This window comes from Scyliorhinus torazame, chromosome 7 (genome assembly GCF_047496885.1).
Source record: "Scyliorhinus torazame isolate Kashiwa2021f chromosome 7, sScyTor2.1, whole genome shotgun sequence".
Taxonomy (NCBI): Eukaryota; Metazoa; Chordata; class Chondrichthyes; order Carcharhiniformes; family Scyliorhinidae; genus Scyliorhinus; species Scyliorhinus torazame.
In genome coordinates, this window is record NC_092713.1 from 120227226 (window position 1) to 120246153 (window position 18928).

Consider the following 18928-nt stretch of genomic DNA (forward strand, 5'->3'; position numbering starts at 1 on the left):
TGTTTCACAGGAACCACAGGCCTTTCGCAAATGCATACTGCCAACTAAGTCAGTCTTCCTGCCCCACTCCTAATTCAACACGGAGTCTCCAAGCAAATAATAGGTGGAAGCAATACATTACAACGACGGCACATTCATATCTTGTATTCCATTCTAGTTCAGTAGGGTGCTTACCTGTGGATTACAGGTGCTTTTATTAACCTTGCTTCTTAGGAACGACTTTGTACTATAGAATTGGTTTGGTAGACACGGTGATCCTATTTTGTCCATTTCATATGTAGGTGAATAGTAAATCCTGGAGGCACTAGATATTAGTGGATACTCAATGGCATCATACCTATAAAAAACAAAGATTCCAGTTGTAAGGTTTATAAAAGTCGGGGAGAATGGTTTGCTCACGGAGGAAAATAAATTTTGAAATGAGATGAAGGAATATAATTGACCAATCAAAATGCAAATTTTGTTACTTCTGCCATTTACATTTGACTTTTCAATTAGGAATGCATTTATGAAAATATCATATTGTTTGTGCACCATCCAATAACACTCACCTTAATGGTGAAATGGATGCTAACATTTCAGTACATTTATTTACTGCAGCAGCTGAAATTCCATTGTTGGAAGTGAGTCCATGTCTACGTCCTGGTGATCTTTCAGAGATTTCTGTGTAGTGAAGAATAAATTTAATAGAATGAATAGTTGGTATCTCCAGGTTATCTTTTTGAATAATCCTCGTATTATTCAATAGAATATTCCAGTAGAATAAAATAGCTCTAACTTGAATTTGTCTGAACATAAATTAACTGCTGATTATTCATTAATTCATTGAGCGGATTGTCCTGTTGGGAATCGGGAGGCAGGTTCCATCTCCAACATGCCCTGAAACATGATTTTCACAGGGTTAGAGCCCTAATGGTTTTAGAGACGGGCCTGCTGCCCAATTGATGGCTGAGGGGGTATGGAAATGGAGGTGGGACAACAGTGGGGTTGGCCACGTTTTGTGCGTGGAGTTAAAATATGAGAGAATCTTCATCCTTAAATTGGCTAGGCCAAATGGAGAGCTGGAACATGGGACAGAGTAGGAAAAAGTTGGTTAGTAAATTTTATTACTGCTTAGTTCAGAATCTTCCACTTTTTTGCACTAAATACAATTGTTGCAATATTGCTACCCTTGCTCCCACTCGGTTCCAGTCTGGCAGCTACAGAGAACCCCTAATGGCTCCTGTCTCCATAAAAATCTCAGGAGGTCAGAAGGTGAACTGTTAATGAGTTCCCTAATGATTTCAAGCTATCCAACTAACACCTTTCCGCTTTCCTCCTGTTCTTGAGAAAATCTTCAGAGTTGGGGACAAAGATGGCACACCACTGGAGCCATTTTTTTCCAATGCATGTGTTCCATCCCAATTTGGGTTGGGAAAATCTGATCCCTTATATTTATTGTTTCTCACGGACTGAATTGTACACCACATTATTCATGGTTCTACAGAATGGCTTTGGTAGCACAAACACAGGGAACTGGACAAACATTAATGTAAATCAACTTTCAAAATTTACTTAATTTCATGGCCATGTCGGTTTGTGGATTTGTAATCATCATTCCCACTGCAGTGCAAATATTGTAAGTATCAAAATTGTTACATTTAAGAACATGTTGGGTTATATATTTATCTGAGCCATCATTTAATTGAACCCATCAGACTGCAGCATTATCGTCCAATTATATTTATATCTGACATTTGGTTTGTTTCTTCGTTATGTTGATGTGAAAATTTTCACAATTGCGAATTAATATTTTGATATAGAAAACTTTTTGAACATAACTGAATATATAAGGCTTCATTGTCAATGATGGAATTTGAAAATACTGGACTTACACAGCATCCATAAACAGAAAATCCCTTGTTTAGAACTAAAACATTTTAAGCTCCTAAAGAGAGACAAATGCCCCTGAAGCGTACTATATTGGGAAGGTTGATGGCAGCCATGAAGGGTATTTTTAGTTATTTCTGTTTTAATTTAATTTTTTGTAATTAGATAATTGATTTAATCAAGTCCAGAGAAATGCACCTTCATGGGGAAAATCATTTTCAAAACTGGTCTATTTTTTAAATCATGGAATATATAGTGCAGAAGCAGGCCATTCGGCCCATCGTGTCTGCACCGGCCCTTAGAAAGTGCACCCTACCTAAGTCCACACCTCCACCCTATCCCTGTAACCCCACCTAAATGCTTCTGTGGGTGCCAATGTGTTAAATGTGCAATATCTATCTAGTACATGTTTGAGTTGGTGAAGGTCAATTTAAGTCCAGTCACAATACACTGGGATTTAAAAGAGCTGCAGTTTTAAAAACATCGTGGTCACAACTGAATTCAATGCAGCATGGCAAGGTTGTTTAAATTATGGGCTTAAAGGAAGAACAAAGCTACTTTCAGGTAAACACAAACTTATTTTGTTCAGTAACATGTATGACAACCAATTATTTTTTAATCTGAGTATTATTTCTGAAAGGGCTGCACAGTGCCACAGTGGTTAGTATTGCTGCCTCACAGCACCAGGGACCCAGGTTCGATTCCGATATTAGGTGACTGTGTGGAGTTTGCACATTCTCCCCGTGTCTACGTGGGTTTCTTCCGGGTGCTCAGGTTTCCTCCCACAGTCCAAACATATGCAGGTTAGGTGGATTGGCCATCCTAAATTGCCCCATTGTGTCCAATGGTTAGATGGAGTTACTGCGTTGTGGGAATAGGGCAGAGGAGTAGGCCTAGATAAGCTGCACTTTCAGAGGGTCAGTACAGGCTCTTTTTTTTAATTAAATGTATTTTATTCCAAACATGTATAAAAAAACAGCAGCAATACATAAACACACTCCACAAACTCTCAGTCCACAGTTTGTACAATTTTTCCCCTTTTTACCCCCTCTCCGTTGCGACGAACAGTTCCTCAAACTTCATCATGAACAACTTGTGCCATGTTTCGAAGCCTGTTTCACTGATCCCTCAACTCAAATTTAATCTTTTCCAGCTGGAGAAAATTATATAAGTCGCCCAGCCAGGCCGCCACTCCAGTAGCATATCCGACCTCCAATTTAGCAAGATGCTTTGCCGGGCAATTAGAGCGGCGAAGGCCACAACATCGGCCAACTTGCCCTCCAGCAGCCCCAGCACTAACGATACCCCAATGATCGCCACCATTGGGTCCGACCTGACCTCCACCCCCACAATTTTAGATAACGTTCCAAACACCGCTTCCCAGTATCTCTCCAGTTTCTTGCAAGCCCAAACATATGCACATGATTCGCCGGACCTCATCTATACTTCTCACACTCATTGGCCACCTCTTGAAAGAACCCACTCATCCTCGCCCGGGTCATACGTACCTTGTGCACCACCTTGAACTGAATCAAGCTCATCCTCGCGCAGGAGGAGGTAGAATTTACCCTACGCATCGCCTCGCACCACAGTCCCCAGCCTATCACCCCCCCAACTTCTCCCATTTGTCCTTGATCCTCACTCCCTGCATTTTTCCCGAATTCTACCCTCTCCCAACTCATCCGGGAGCAGCAGTTGCTCCAATAAGGTGTACTCTGGCAACCTGGGAAACGTCCGCCACTCCTTTCGCGCAAGTCCCTCACATGTGTACATCTACATTCACTCCCCCTCGGCAACTCATCCACACCTGCAAACTTCGCTTCCAAGTACAAGGCCCTCACCCTCACCAGCCCTGTCTCTCTCCACTTCCCATACATCCCATCCATCTCCCCCAGCTTAAACATATGGGCTGGGATTCTCCAAAATCCCAGCTAAGTGTTGACGTCGGCGTAAACCCCAGAGTGTTTCACGTTGGCATCAACGAGCCCCTTGGCCCAGCGATTCAGTGGCCCACAGGGGGCCAGCATGATGCCAGAGTGCTCCACACAGCTCTGCCGCTGATACGCGGCCCTGCACTGCAGCACGGTCGGCCGTTTCCGGGCCAGCACATGGTGGCTGATTCCGCGCCCGCACCGCGCAACATGGTGTAGCGACACAGGGGGCCGGCACAGAAGAAGGTAGGCCTCCCATAGATCACGTGCACCCGCCGATGGGTAGCCCTCGATCGTGGGCTAGGCCGTCGTGGAGGCCCCCCGAAGTCTGATCCCCCCGTCCCCCCACCAGGACGGCTACTGCAGCTCCAAGCTCCTGCCGGATGATACCATATGTGAACCACGCCGGTGGAACTCGGCCGGTCGACCACGGAGAATCGCTGCGGGGGCCTCTTTCAACGGCCCCCGACCGGCACCGCGTCGACTCATGCACGCGACTGGTGCCGATTCTCCAGTCACCGGAGAATCGTTTCCTGCCGTTGGAGCGGCGTGGCGGGAATTTTCGGCATCAACACCGATTCTTCGACCTTGCGAGGGTTAGGAGAATACTGCCCATGGTTCCCACACAGCAGTGTCAACATCGGCATCCCCTCCAACTTAAAAGTGTCTCTGCAGCTGATTTCACGCCCTGACTGTCGACTGTGCCACTGGGCTCCCCATACACTTCCCTGGAATACGTGGCACCATAGCCCTCAGAATGGAAGCCCTACAGGACTCCTCCTCCATCTTGACTCACACACCCCTCCCCCAACCAACGCTTCACCTTCTCCACATACGCCGCCAGTAATAGTACAACAGGGTCGGGAGCACCAATTCCCCTTTAAGCCTCTGTAGCAGGGCCTCCTTTACCCTCAGCACCTTCCCTGCCCATATAAACTCCAAAAATACTGTATCCAATTTCCAATTTCCAGAAGAAGGCATTAGGAAGAAAGATCGAGATGGTCTGGAAAACAAACAGGATCCTTGGCAGCACATTCATCTTTACCACCTGCACCCTCCCTGCCAGTGCCAGGTGCAATGTATCCCATCTCTTAAAATCCTCCCTAATCTCCTCCACCAGCTTTGTCAAATTCCACCTGTGCATCGTAGCCCATTCCCTCATCACCTGAACCCCCAAATACCTGAACCTTTCCCTAGCTACCTTGAATGTCAACACCCCAAGTTGGTCGCCCGTCTGCCGCATTCACCGGAAATACCTCACTGTTCCCGACATTTAACTTATACCCAGAGAAGGCCCCAAATCTCTAATATTCCCATGAACCTACCCATACTCCCCAGAGGGTGAGACACAAACAACAGCAGGCTGTCCATGTACAATGAACCCGGTGCTGGGTCGGTGCAGACTGGGTTGGCCGAATGTCCTCCTTCTGCATCGTAGGGATTCTATGAAATACCTGAAGCCATGGCAATCAGTGGAAGAACCATAGATATTAGTGGTCGAGAAGAAAGCTGCATGGCCAATTGTGCCTATGCCACCTCTTTACTAGAGTAATCCAAAACTTCTTGATTTTCCCATAGTGCTATATTTTCCTCTTCTCCTCTTTAAAGATGCACTGGTCTCTGCATTAACTATATTCCCTGTGGCAAGTCGTTCCAGATTCTAATGATAAAAAAGTGTCTTCTAGCCGCTCATCTCACAATTAGAATTTTAAATTGATGGTTCCACTTTGGTTCCAATTGGGGAGACAGTGGCAAAGTGGTATTGTCACTGGACTAGTAATCCAGAGACCCGGAGTACTGCTCTGGGGTCCCAGGTTCAAATCCTGCCACTGCAGATGGTGAAATTTGAACTCAATAAAAACCTGGAATTAAAAGTCTAATGATGACCATGAAACCATTGTTGATTGTTGTAAAAACGCATCTGGTTCACTATGTCCTTTAGGGAAGGAAATCTACCGTCCTTGCCTGGTCTGGCCTATATGTGATTCCAGACCCCAGAAATGTGGTTGCTCTTAAGGGTAATTCGGGATGGGCAATAAATGCTGGCAAAGCCTGCGACACCCACATCCCATAAATGAATTTTAAAAGACAGTTCTATTCCAGAGATTGTAGTACATAATGTAAGCTGACATTTCAGTACAGTGCTAAGGGAGTGATAGTGGAATTGTCATGTTTCAGATGAGATGTTAAACAGATGTTAAACAGAGGCTCTATGTTGCCTCTCAGATGATTGTAAATGATCACAAGCACTAATTGAAGAAAAGCAGGGGTGTTTTCTTGGTAGACTGGGAACATTTATCTCTCAGCTATCACCTAAAACAGTTGATCAGGTTATTTACTAAATTACTGTTTGTGGAACTTTGCTGTTTAGCCCACTGTGCTAAAACGTAGGGTTTTACAGTACCAGGGCGGGTAGTGTATGGAAGGCCTGAGGGGGTAAGAGGGGGTGGGGGAAGGGGGGGGGGTGAAAAAAGAGAGGAAGAGGCCAGGGGGAAGGGGCGGGGGCAGGGGGTGGAGGCTCAGCGGCCAATTAACTTTAACTTGGGGGAGGGGGGGTGCCTGAAGTTAGAAGGGGGCTTCTAACAGAAGTACTCCGACCCCCTAATTCCCATCTGAGGCCTAAGCCCGATCATTTTAGAGCTTCCCCCATGCCCGGGAAATCCTCTCACCAGGCTGGGCAGGAAAGGGCCCTTCAGAGGCAGGCGAAAACCCAGCTCCTTCTATTTCATGCTCCTTCTATCCTACCTAAAAGGCCCCCGACAGAAGGTGTGAAATTCAGCCCTGTACTGGGTCCTGAATTCAGGGTTTCTGATTCAGAGTCAGGGAACCTACCCACTGTGCCCCAACACCTGAGCTTTGATAAAGGGTCATCTGGACACAAAACATTAGCTCTTTTTTCTCCCTACAGATGCTGCCAGACCTGCTGAGATTTTCCAGCATTTTCTCTTTCGTGTCCCAACACCTTCTACTGCACACTAAGGTATATTTCCTTAACACTAAGATTGTGTCGTGTGACTGGTGAAGTGAAATTGGTCTTGAGTAGTAATGTAAAACAGACTGGTAAATTGGCGGCCTGTCTGTTTTCCATTGATTTCAATAGAAAATAAAGGTGGAATGGTGGACTGAAAAAAAAGAAGCTGTTCATTCATTATCGCTCACTTTGCACTTCTGTTGTAGTCCAGTCCCTACACACACACACCATTATCACCACCATCAACCCCAAAAATCTGTTCATTATGTTGAATAAATGGAAGGTAACAGTTAATTGGAATTAGAAAAAGATAAGGTCACTGCCCTCTGCTCCATAATCCATAGCAGAGCCTTATGGCAGTAGCAGGATACCATTACTGGTAAGTGAGGGAGAAGGCATCCTCTCTCCAACATTTATAAATCTCAATTTAAAAAAAAAGGCCTTTGCAGCCAGGGCACCACTCTGAAGAAGCCGCCCATCCATATGGTGGCTTGCAGCTGTCACTGCACTCAGGCATGGCAGGAGACCTGCAAGCCTGGAGAGATGGTCCATTTAGTCTGCTATCAAGAAGCTGCCTCCAAGCAGCGGTACTCCCTGTTGGGACTTAGAGACTGACTGTAAAATCCAGCTGGCCTCGGATAACTGGCCTTAACAAGGTCTCCAGGAAAATGGCCTGGAATGACTATGGGGGACCAGTATGCAGGCTGGCAGCACAAAATTCCACATCTACTCGCCTTTGTTTTTTTCCCCGAGAGGGGCTAAAACATTGCAAGTGACATATTTCAAGCAAGCATAGAGTAGAGTAGCAAGGGTATGCGATAAATCATCTAGAACAAAGGTAGTTACAAATTTAAAGAATTAATAAATATCCTAGTTGTGTATTTAATAGAACCTCTACAATGCAGAAGGAGGTCATTTGACCATTCGAGTCTGCACCGACCCTCCAAAAGAGCTCCCTTCCCAGGCCCACTACCCTACTCCATCCCTGCAATCCCACCCCCCTGCAATAGGGGCTGGTTTAGCACAGGGCTAAAGTGCTGGCTTTTAAAGCAGACTAAGGCAGGCCAGCAGCACGGTTCAATTCCCGTACCAGCCTCCCCGAACAGGTGCCGGAATGTGGCGACTAGGGGCTTTTCACAGTAACTTCATTTGAAGCCTACTTGTGACAATAAGCGATTTTCATTTTTCATTTCATTTTTATTTTCACCCAACCTTTGGACACACTAAGGGGCAATTTAGCATGGTCAATCCACTTAACCTGCACTTAACCTGTGGGAGGAAAGCCACACAGACACAGCGCAAAAGTGCAAACTCCACAGTCACCCAAGGCCGGAATTGAACTCGAGTCCCTAGCGCTGTGAGGAGCAGTGCTAACTACTGTGCCATCCCTGAAACAAATGTTTCGAAAATCTGATCACACCAGTCCTCCTCAAATTCAGGTTATTTTGTTAAAAAGCAATATACCCACTTTTGTTACTAAATAACCACAGAGTTGCAACACCTCAAATTATACTTAGTACACATATTAGAAAGATTATTCTTATACTCACTGTGAGATGCGTCCTTGCTGCACAAAACACAACTATTCATTCTCCGTGCATGCAAATTCAGTCCATTTGTTGATGAGTATAAATCTGTTGATACAAAAATTTAGCTAGATTGCTTTATTAAAACAAAATATTAATAATAATCATACCATAAACTATGCTGCAATCTGTTTCAATAGATTACAGCAGTGTCCAGCAGAACTCCGGAGTTCTGCAGGAGCCTTACAGGTTCCACTTCAGGCAGATCGATATCATTTGGGTTTTGTGCTGTTCTCAACTCATCCAATCAGAGGTTGGCTTCTGCAGAATCCATCTGCTGATTGGACAAGCTGGAAGCAGCACAAAATTCAAGTGTGGACAATGGAGCAAAAATGAGAACGTAGCGGGCGAGGCAAGAGGGTGCGAAGGCGCCTGAGGGGAGGGGGCACACGTGGCCTGGGAAGGAAGGGAAGGGCGAGTCCCGCGAAGGCGAGTCCCATAAGGCGGAGCAAGGACGGACCCCGCGAGGGGAAGGTGGGCCAGTCCCACAAGGAGGAGCAGGGGGCAGGGCCCACGAGGAGGGGGGAGGGCAGAGGGCAGGACCCACGAGGAGGGCGGAGGGCAGGGCCCACGAGGAGGGGGGAGGGCAGAGGGCAGGGCCCACGAGGAGGGGGGAGGGCAGGGCCCACGAGGTGGGGGGAGGGCAGGGCCCACGAGGAGGGGGGAGGGCAGGGCCCACGAGGAGGGGGAGGGCAGGGCCCACGAGGAGGGGGGCGGGCAGGGGGCAGGGCCCACAAAGGGGGGGCAGAGGGCAGGGCCCACGAAGGGGGGGGGCAGAGGGCAGGGCCCACGAGGGGGGGGCGAGGGCAGGGCCCACGGGGGAGGGGGGGCAGAGGGCAGGGCCCACGGGGGAGGGGGGGCAGAGGGCAGGGCCCACGAGGAGGGGGGGCAGAGGGCAGGGCCCACGAGGAGGGGGGGCAGAGGGCAGGGCCCTCGAGGAGGGCAGAGGGCATGCCCCACGAGGGGGGGGCCACACGAGGGGGGGCGAGGGCAGGGCCCACGAGGGGGGGGGTGGCGAGGGCAGGGCCCACGAGGGGGGGGTGGTGAGGGCAGGGCCCACGAGCGGGGGGGCGGCGAGGGCAGAGCCCATGAGGGGGGGTGAGGTCAGGGCCCACGAGAGGGGCGGGCCCACAAGGGAGGGGGAGGGGGCGGGCCCACGAGGGGGGGGGGCAGAACCACGTGGGAGGGGGAGGGCCCACGTGGGAGGGGGAGGGCCCATGTGGGAGGGGGAGGGCCCACGAGGGAGGGGAGGGCCCACGAGGGAGGGGAGGGCCCACGATGGAGGCGGTGGGGGGTGGTTGGGTCGGCGAGGGGGGTCGGGTCGGCGAGGGGAGGGGCCGGGTCGGCGAGAGGGGGGTGTGGGGTCGGCGACAGAGGGGCTCAGGTCAGAGAGGGGGGGTGGGGTCGGCGAGAGGGGGGGTGGGGTCGGCGAGAGGGAGGGTGGGGTCGGCGAGAGGGTGGGTGGGGTCGGCGAGAGGGGGTGTAGGGTCGGCGAGAGGGGGGGTGTGGGGTCGGTGAAAGAGGGTCAGAGAGGCGGTGGGGTCGGCGAGAGGCGGTGGGGTCAGAGAGGGTGGGGTCGGTGAGAGAGGGGGTGGGGTCAGCGAGAGGGGGTGGGGTCGGCGAAAGAGGGGGTGGGGTCGGAGAGGGGGTGGGGTCGGAATGAGGGGGTGGGGTCGGAGAGAGGGGGGGTGGGGTCGGCATGGGGGGGGAAAAAAGGTATTCTATTCTCCAGCTCTGACATCATGTGATATGACAATTTAATCAAAACATTATTTTGCAATCTATTTTGTCTTTTGTTTATTTTTACATGAGTTACATGCAGAAAACTTAGAGTGTTGCTATCACAAGGATGTTCCAAATTTGATTTGTAGATGTAATTTATCAAACACTATCCAGAAAAAAGTATTTCAACAGCATGTTTTATATTTAATATAATTCAGTGCTTAGAAGAATGTCAAGTCAGAAAAATTGTACCAGCACCAATGTCAAGACCAGGGCAGACTGCCCTCTTATATTTTATACTGTTATGTTAGGTATTCTACTTGGATTCAGCACACGGAAACCCGCTTAATACCTCGACTCAATTGCTAGATCCAGGAATTGAGAAGAAATCTTTGTCACTACCAATGCACCACGTATAACCTTCAACAGGCAAAAGTAATTAAGCAAACTATCACACACAAATGTGGTTGTTGAGGGCCAGGTTGCGTCAGAGGGCCTCAGGATTGAGGAGCGAGTTGAGGGCCGGGGATGAGTTTGGTGGCGGTGGGTTATCAGGTCCAGCTGGGGCGAGTCAGGGGCCTAGTCAGGAGGTCGAGGGGAAAGTCGGGGGATCACTTGTATAGTTACCCAGGAGTTAGACTAGGATTTTTCTGTTTACCATTTCCTTGCTGACTATTCAGGGAAGTAAGTTGCAAATATTCAAAATCTCTGGGCTGGATTCTCCGAACCTCCGCACTGAAATCGCGATCGGCGTGGGGGTGGAAAATGGGCCCCCTGTTCCCGGAGAATTGCTCGGGAGTCTTTCGTGCGCGAACTACGCAGCGCAGGTAAGGCTGCAAAACCAATCAAAGACAATGAACCCCTGGGATGTGAAAATACCCCACATCTACTGTCCTATTATAAGGCATTAAGGCATTCACCTGAGGTATTTAACTTGGAGACAGACCATTAACTCTACGGAACTCTGTCTAAAATAGCTTTCCTGACTTGAGCTATTCAAGTTACATAGAACATACAGTGCAGAAGGCCATTCAGCCCATCGAGTCTGCACTGACCCACTTAAGCCCTGGGCCGAAGGGCCTGTTCTGTGCTGTATTTTCTATGTTCTATGTTCTATCTCTGTAACCCAATAACCCCTCCTAACCTTTTTGGACACTAAGGGCAATTTATCATGGTCAATCCACCTAACCTGCACATCTTTGGACTGTGGGAGGAAACCGGAGCACCCAGAGGAAACCCACGCAGACACGGGGAGAACGTGCAGACTCCGCACAGACAGTGATCCAGCCGGGAATCGAACCTGGGACTCTGTGAAGAACATGCCACTAACTTAGTCATCTACATCTTTAAATTAGAAGTATTGAGACCACCAGCTAAGTCAGCAAACTACAGGCTAAATATTGTTTTTATTTTTAATGGACTCTAACTTCGTCAACCTATCTTTCCTCACTCTGTAATCTGTATTTGTGTGACTGTGAACTTGATGTGCGTGTGAGCGAAAGTATTTCATTATTTTACTTAGATCAGTTTAAGCGTAATAAAGCTAACCTCTTTCCGTTAAACTCAAGAAAATCTGTCCAATTGGTTATTTTATGATTAGAATCATAGAATTTACAGTGCAGAAGTTGGCCATTTTGCCCATCGAGTCTGCACCAGCTCTTGGAAGGAGCACCCCAGCCCACGCCTCCACCCTATCCCCATAACCCAGTAACTCCACCCATCCTTTTGGACACTAAGGGCAATTTATCATGGTCAATCCATCTAACCTGCACAGCTTTGGTCTGTGGGAGGAAACCCACGCAGACACAGGGAGAAAGTGCAGACTCGGCACAGACAGTGACCCAAGCCAGGAACCTGGGACCCTGGCGCTGTGAAGCAACTGCTATGCTACCGTGCTATAAAGAGCGTATAAATAGTTAAATACTCATTAAATTGGCAAGTCTATCCTTTTCCAAACAAAAAGATTTGCTGCTGTAAAAATGAGAAGATGGAAAAGAGGGGAGCCATTCAGCCCCGCTTACCAAGTCTGAACAGACTGTAGATAAAGGGCACGATTCTCCCAAAAGGGAACAAAGTCCCCTAGTGAGCACGATTAGCCGCATAGTTCCCGACGCTCGCAGTGCCAAGAAAAACATGGCTATTCAATGCAACTCGCATTGTATAAAGTTCCGCTCGCCGGAACTCCCCAGTGTAGCGAGAGATCAGAAATCGTAGAATCTACAGAGCAGGAGGCCATTCAGTGCATCGAGTCTGCACCAATCCTTCAAATGAGCACTCCACCCATGTCCTAACCTGCACATGCCTGACCACTGAGGGGCAATTTATCATGGCCAATCCACCTACCCAATACATCTTTGGACTGTGGGAGGAAACCAAATCACCTGACGGAAACACACGCAGACACAAAGAGAACGTACTCCACACGTTTCTGGAACATACCTCTCCATGCACCTGAGGAAGGAGCAGTGTTCCGAAAGCTAGTGATTTGAAACAAACCTGTTGGACTTTAACCTGGTGTTGTAAGACTTCTTACTGTGCTCACCCCAGTCCAACGCCGGCTTCTCCACATCATGTACTCCATACAGACAGTGAGCCAAGGTTGGAATTCAACCAGATTCCTGGCGCTGTGAGACAGCTGTGCTAACCATTGTCCCACCGTGCTGCCCATTTTTAAATGGCATCCCAATCTCCGAGGCCCCTGAAATGATCCCCACCCTCCCCAAAGCCCAAACGAACTATGGGAGGGTCCCACACCCACCTGACCAACACCCTCAGCACCCCTTGCCCAATCACACGCATGAAAAAAATTCCAGCTTGGCAGTTGGCAGTGCTAACCTGGCACCCTGGCAGTGCATCTCCAGCATCTTGGCAGTGCCAAGCTGGCACCTGGGGGCCTCAGATCCCCTGGGAGACCCCCACGAGTGCCGTTCCGTCTAGTCCCTGTTTGTGGGGACTAGTGCCGAACAGCGCTCGCCCAAGGTCTCTGAGGCAAAGGGGGTGAATCCCAAAGTTTCATGTACCTCGTGGATCTACACATGTGAGGCCTCGCTCTAATATGCAGATTTGCCAAAACGTTATCGCACCCATAATGGCCGGGATTCACATCTCAGTGTCTCGTTTTAGCAATGGACTCTGAAAGGAAAAGCATGGTGATAGATGAAAATCTGCATAAAATCTTAACAGATCATTGATAGGGACTTCCGGGTGCGGCGATGACCAGCTAAGTCGCACGTTTCGGCAGCTCCCGGTGGAACTGACTTTTGGGCTCTTAATAAGAGCCCCAACGGCAATTTTAACGGCTAAAAGTACTGTGCGGTAAACCAGAAGGGAATCCCCCCTGGATACGGATGGAAAAAGGAGAGGAAAGTGGCAGGATTGCGGTGGATCCTTTAGAGCAGCGGCAAGGAAGGCAAGCAAAAACCAAGATGGCGTCGGAAGGTGGCAGTTTAATATGGGGCCCTGAACAACACGAGTTTTTGAAACGCTGCGTGGAAGAGCTTAAAAAGGAGATGAAGGAGCTGTTGGCCCCGATATTACAGGCGATTGAAGGGCTAAAAGATGAGCAAAAGACCCAGGAGCGGGAGATTCGGGTCGTGAAGGCAAAGGCTGCCGAGAACGAGGACGATATACAGGGCCTGGTGGTGAAGACGGAGATGCACAAGGCACACCATAAACGATGTGTGGAAAGGCTGGAGGTACTGGAGAATAATGCGAGGAGGAAGAAATTAAGGATTCTTGGTCTTCCTGAAGGTGCAGAACGGGCGGACGTCGGGGCATATGTGAGCACGATGCTGCACTCGTTAATGGGAGCGGAGGCCCCGACGGGTCCGTTGGAGGTGGAGGGAGCCTATCGAGTTATGGCGCGAAGACCGAGAGCAGGAGAAATTCCCAGAGCCATAGTGGTGAGATTCCTCCGTTTTAAGGACAGAGAGGTGGTCCTCAGATGGGCAAAGAAAACTCGGAGCAGTAGGTGGGAAAACGCGGTGATCCGCGTATATCAAGACTGGAGTGCGGAGGTGGCGAGAAGGAGGGTGAGCTTTAATCGGGCCAAGGCGGTGCTTCATAAAAAGAAGATTAAATTTGGAATGCTGCAGCCGGCAAGACTGTGGGTCACATATCAAGGGAAGCACCACTACTTTGAAATGGCGGATGAGGCGTGGACATTTATTGTTGAAGAGAAATTGGAATAAGCGGGTTATTAAAAAAGAACGTTTGAGACAAAGTGGTGGGGCGAATATGGGGGGCGAAGAGGGGGGAAAAAGGAGGGAGAGATGATTTTTATGTTGTTAATCCTGCGACCCGGTAACTTTTCTCTCTTCCACAGGTTGTGGGGGAGGGAGGAAGGGAGGTGGAGGAGCTGGGGGCGTTGGCCATTGGGGGCGGGGCCAAAAGGGAAGCGCGGGCTTTGTTCCCGTGTTATGATAATTATGGCGGGAATAGGGAAGCAGGAAGGAGGGGGCGTCGCACGGTGCGAGCCGAGGTCACGGGGGGAAGCCGAGGTCGGCCAGAGTTTGCTGACTTCTGGGAGCAACATGGGGGTGTAACTACGCTAGTGGGGGATCTAGCGGGGGGGATGGGAGGGGGGATTTACTGGGTTGCTGCTGCTGGGGAGAAGGGGGAGCTGGTATGGGGTGGGGTGGGCGGGGCGGGAGGGCACCACCTGGGGGGGACACAGCTGCGTGGGAACCGGGTGAGGAGCTGGATAAAGGGATGGCTAATCGACAAGGGGGGGGGGGTAAAGAGCCCCCCAACCCGGCTGATCACGTGGAATGTGAGAGGGCTGAACGGGCCGATAAAGAGGGCACGGGTACTCGCACACCTTAAGAAACTTAAGGCAGATGTGGTTATGTTACAGGAGACGCATTTGAAACTGATAGACCAGGTTAGACTACGCAAAGGATGGGTGGGGCAGGTGTTTCATTCGGGGCTAGATGCGAAAAACAGGGGGTGGCTATACTAGTGGGGAAGCGGGTAATGTTTGAGGCAAAGACCATAGTGGCGGATAGTGGGGGCAGATACGTGATGATGAGTGGCAAATTACAGGGGGAGGCGGTGGTCTTAGTGAACGTATATGCCCCGAACTGGGATGATGCCAACTTTATGAGGCGCATGTTAGGACGTATCCCGGACCTAGAGGTGGGGAAGTTGGTAATGGGTGGAGATTTTAACACGGTGCTGGAACCAGGGCTGGACAGATCGAGGTCCAGGACTGGAAGGAGGCCGGCAGCAGCCAAGGTGCTTAAAGACTTTATGGAGCAGATGGGAGGAGTAGACCCATGGAGATTTAGCAGACCTAGGAGTAAGGAGTTTTCGTTTTTCTCCTATGTCCACAAAGTTTATTCGCGAATAGACTTTTTTGTTTTGGGAAGGGCGTTGATCCCGAAGGTGAGGGGGACGGAGTATACGGCTATAGCTATTTTGGATCACGCTCCACACTGGGTGGACTTGGAGATAGGGGAGGAAAAAGAACGGCGTCCACCCTGGAGAATGGACATGGGACTAATGGCGGATGAGGGGGGGTGTCTAAGGGTGAGGGGGTGTATTGAAAAGTACTTGGAACTCAATGATAATGGGGAGGTCCAGGTTGGAGTGGTCTGGGAGGCGCTGAAGGCAGTGGTTAGAGGGGAGCTGATATCAATCAGGGCACATAAAGGAAAGCAGGAGTGTAGGGAACGGGAGCGGTTGCTGCAAGAACTTCTGAGGGTGGACAGGCAATATGCGGAGGCACCGGAGGAGGGACTGTACAGGGAAAGGCAAAGGCTACATGTAGAATTTGATTTGCTGACAATGGGTACTGCAGAGGCACAGTGGAGGAAGGCACAGGGTGTACAGTACGAATATGGGGAGAAGGCGAGCAGGTTGCTGGCCCACCAATTGAGGAAAAGGGGAGCAGCGAGGGAAATAGGGGGAGTGAGGGATGAGGAGGGAGAGATGGAGCGGGGAGCGGAAAGAGTGAATGGAGTGTTCAAGGCATTCTATGAAAGATTATATGAAGCTCAGCCCCCGGATGGGAAGGAGAGAATGATGTGTTTTCTGGACCAGCTGGAATTTCCTAAGGTGGAGGAGCAGGAGAGGGTGGGACTGGGAGCACAGATCGAAATGGAGGAAGTAGTGAAAGGAATTAGGAGCATGCAGGCGGGGAAGGCCCCGGGACCGGATGGATTCCCAGTTGAATTTTACAGGAAATATGTGGACTTGCTCGCCCCGCTACTGATGAGAACCTTTAATGAGGCAAGGGAAAGGGGACAGCTGCCCCCGACTATGTCAGAGACAACGATATCGCTTCTCCTAAAGAAGGAAAAAGACCCGCTGCAATGCGGGTCCTATAGGCCTATTTCCCTCCTGAACGTAGACGCTAAGATTCTGGCCAAGGTAATGGCAATGAGGATAGAGGATTGTGTCCCGGGGGTGGTCCATGAGGACCAAACTGGGTTTGTGAAGGGGAGACAGCTGAATACGAATATACGGAGGCTGCTAGGGGTAATGATGATGCTCCCACCAGAGGGGGAAGCGGAGATAGTGGTGGCGATGGATGCCGAGAAAGCATTTGATAGAGTGGAGTGGGATTATTTGTGGGAAGTGTTGAGGAGATTTGGCTTTGGAGATGAGTATATTAGATGGGTACAGCTGCTGTATAGGGCCCCGATGGCGAGCGTGGTCACGAATGGACAGGGGTCTGCGTATTTTCGGCTCCCTAGAGGGAAGAGGCAGGGATGTCCTCTGTCCCCATTATTGTTTGCACTGGCGATTGAGCTCCTGGCAATAGCATTGAGGAGTTCCAGGAAGTGGAGGGGAGTACTCAGGGGAGGAGAAGAACACCGGGTATCTCTGTATGCGGAAGATGTGTTGTTGTATGTGGCGGACCCGGCGGAGGGGATGCCAGAGATAATGCGGATACTTGGGGAGTTTGGAGAATTTTCAGGATATAAACTGAACATGGGGAAAAGTGAGTTGTTTGTGGTGCATCCAGGGGAGCAGAGCAGAGAAATAGAGGACTTACCGCTGAGGAAGGTAACAAGGGACTTTCGCTACTTGGGGATCCAGATAGCCAAGAATTGGGGTACATTGCATAGGTTAAATTTAACGCGGTTGGTGGAACAGATGGAGGAGGACTTCAAGAGATGGGACATGGTATCCCTGTCACTGGCAGGGAGGGTGCAGGCGGTTAAAATGGTGGTCCTCCCGAGATTCCTCTTTGTGTTTCAGTGCCTCCTGGTGGTGATCACGAAGGCTTTTTTCAAAAGGATTGAGAAGAATATCATGAGTTTTGTGTGGGCCGGGAAGACCCCGAGAGTGAGGAGGGGATTTTTGCAGTGTAGTAGGGATAGGGGGGGGCTGGCACTACCGAGCCTAAGTGAGTACTACTGGGCCGCCAATATCTCAATGGTATGTAAGTGGATGGGAGAAGAGGAGGGAGCGGCGTGGAAGAGATTGGAGAGGGCGTCCTGCAGGGGGACTAGCCTACAAGCTATGGTGACGGCGCCGTTGCCGTTCTCACCGAAGAAATACACCACAAGCCCGGTGGTGGTGGCTACTCTGAAAATTTGGGGGCAGTGGAGACGGCATAGGGGAAAGACGGGAGCCTCGGTGTGGTCCCCGATAAGAAATAACCATAGGTTTGCTCCGGGGAGAATGGATGGGGGATTTGGAACATGGCAAAGAGCAGGAGTAACACAATTGAGAGATCTGTTTGTAGATGGGACGTTTGCAAGTCTGGGAGCGCTGATCGAAAAATATGGGTTGCCCCAAGGGAATGCATTCAGGTATATGCAACTGAGGGCTTTTGCGAGGCAACAGGTGAAGGAATTCCCGCAGCTCCCGACGCAGGAGGTGCAGGACAGAGTGATCTCAAAGACATGGGTGGGGGACGGTAAGGTACCAGACATATATAGGGAAATGAGGGACGAGGGGGAGATTATGGTAGATGAGCTGAAAGGGAAATGGGAAGAAGAACTGGGGGAGGAGATTGAGGAGGGGCTGTGGGCTGATGCCATAAGTAGGGTAAACTCATCGTCCTCGTGTGCCAGGCTAAGCCTGATACAATTTAAGGTGTTACACAGGGCGCATATGACTGGAGCACGGCTCAGTAAATTTTTTGGAGTAGAGGATAGGTGTGCGAGATGCTCGAGAAGCCCAGCGAATCACACCCACATGTTCTGGTCATGTCCGGCACTACAGGGGTTTTGGGTGGGGGTGACAAAGGTGCTTTCGAAGGTGGTGGGGGTCCAGGTCGAACCAAGCTGGGGGTTGGCTATATTTGGGGTTGCAGAAGAGCCGGGAGTGCAGGAGGCGAAAGAGGCTGATGTTTTGGCCTTTGCGTCCCTAGTAGCCTGGCGCAGGATACTGTTGACGTGGAAGGAAGCCAAGCCCCCGGGTGTGGAGACCTGGATAAATGACATGGCAGGGTTTATAAAGCTGGAACGGATTAAGTTCGTCCTAAGGGGATCGGCTCAAGGGTTCACCAGGCGGTGGCAACCGTTCGTCGAATACCTCACAGAAAGATAGAGGGAATGGAAAAGAAGAAGACAGCAGCAGCAACCCAGGGGGGGGAGGAACCAGAAGGACTCTCAGGGATGTTAGTGTATAAGTATAATATGTATAGGTTGTTGTTATAGGTAATTGTATACTGGACTGCTGAATTGTATTTTTGGAGAGTATTTATTTGGGACAAGGCAGTTGCCATTTAGTTTTGTTTTTTAATTTTGATGTTGTTTATATATTATTTATTTCTTGTTTAAAAAACTGGCCATTGCTATCTATATTGTTATATTACTGTGTAAAAGATACACAATGTACTGTTATGGTTGGCCAAAAATTTTGAATAAAATATATTTTAAAAAAAAACCAGA

At 49.7% G+C, this 18928-nt stretch overlaps 1 protein-coding gene across 1 annotated transcript in view; it reads right to left on the reverse strand.

Annotated features, from left to right (window-relative positions):
• The window catches only part of LOC140427357 (uncharacterized), a 164300-nt gene that overhangs the window by 2889 nt on the left and 142483 nt on the right, over positions 1 to 18928 (reverse strand). The window contains exons 18-20 of the mRNA XM_072512907.1: positions 8322 to 8405; positions 552 to 663; positions 175 to 337 (exon numbers count right to left, since the gene is read on the reverse strand). Coding sequence (XP_072369008.1) covers positions 175 to 337; positions 552 to 663; positions 8322 to 8405 — 359 coding nt within the window. The remainder of the gene's footprint in view (positions 1 to 174; positions 338 to 551; positions 664 to 8321; positions 8406 to 18928) is intronic.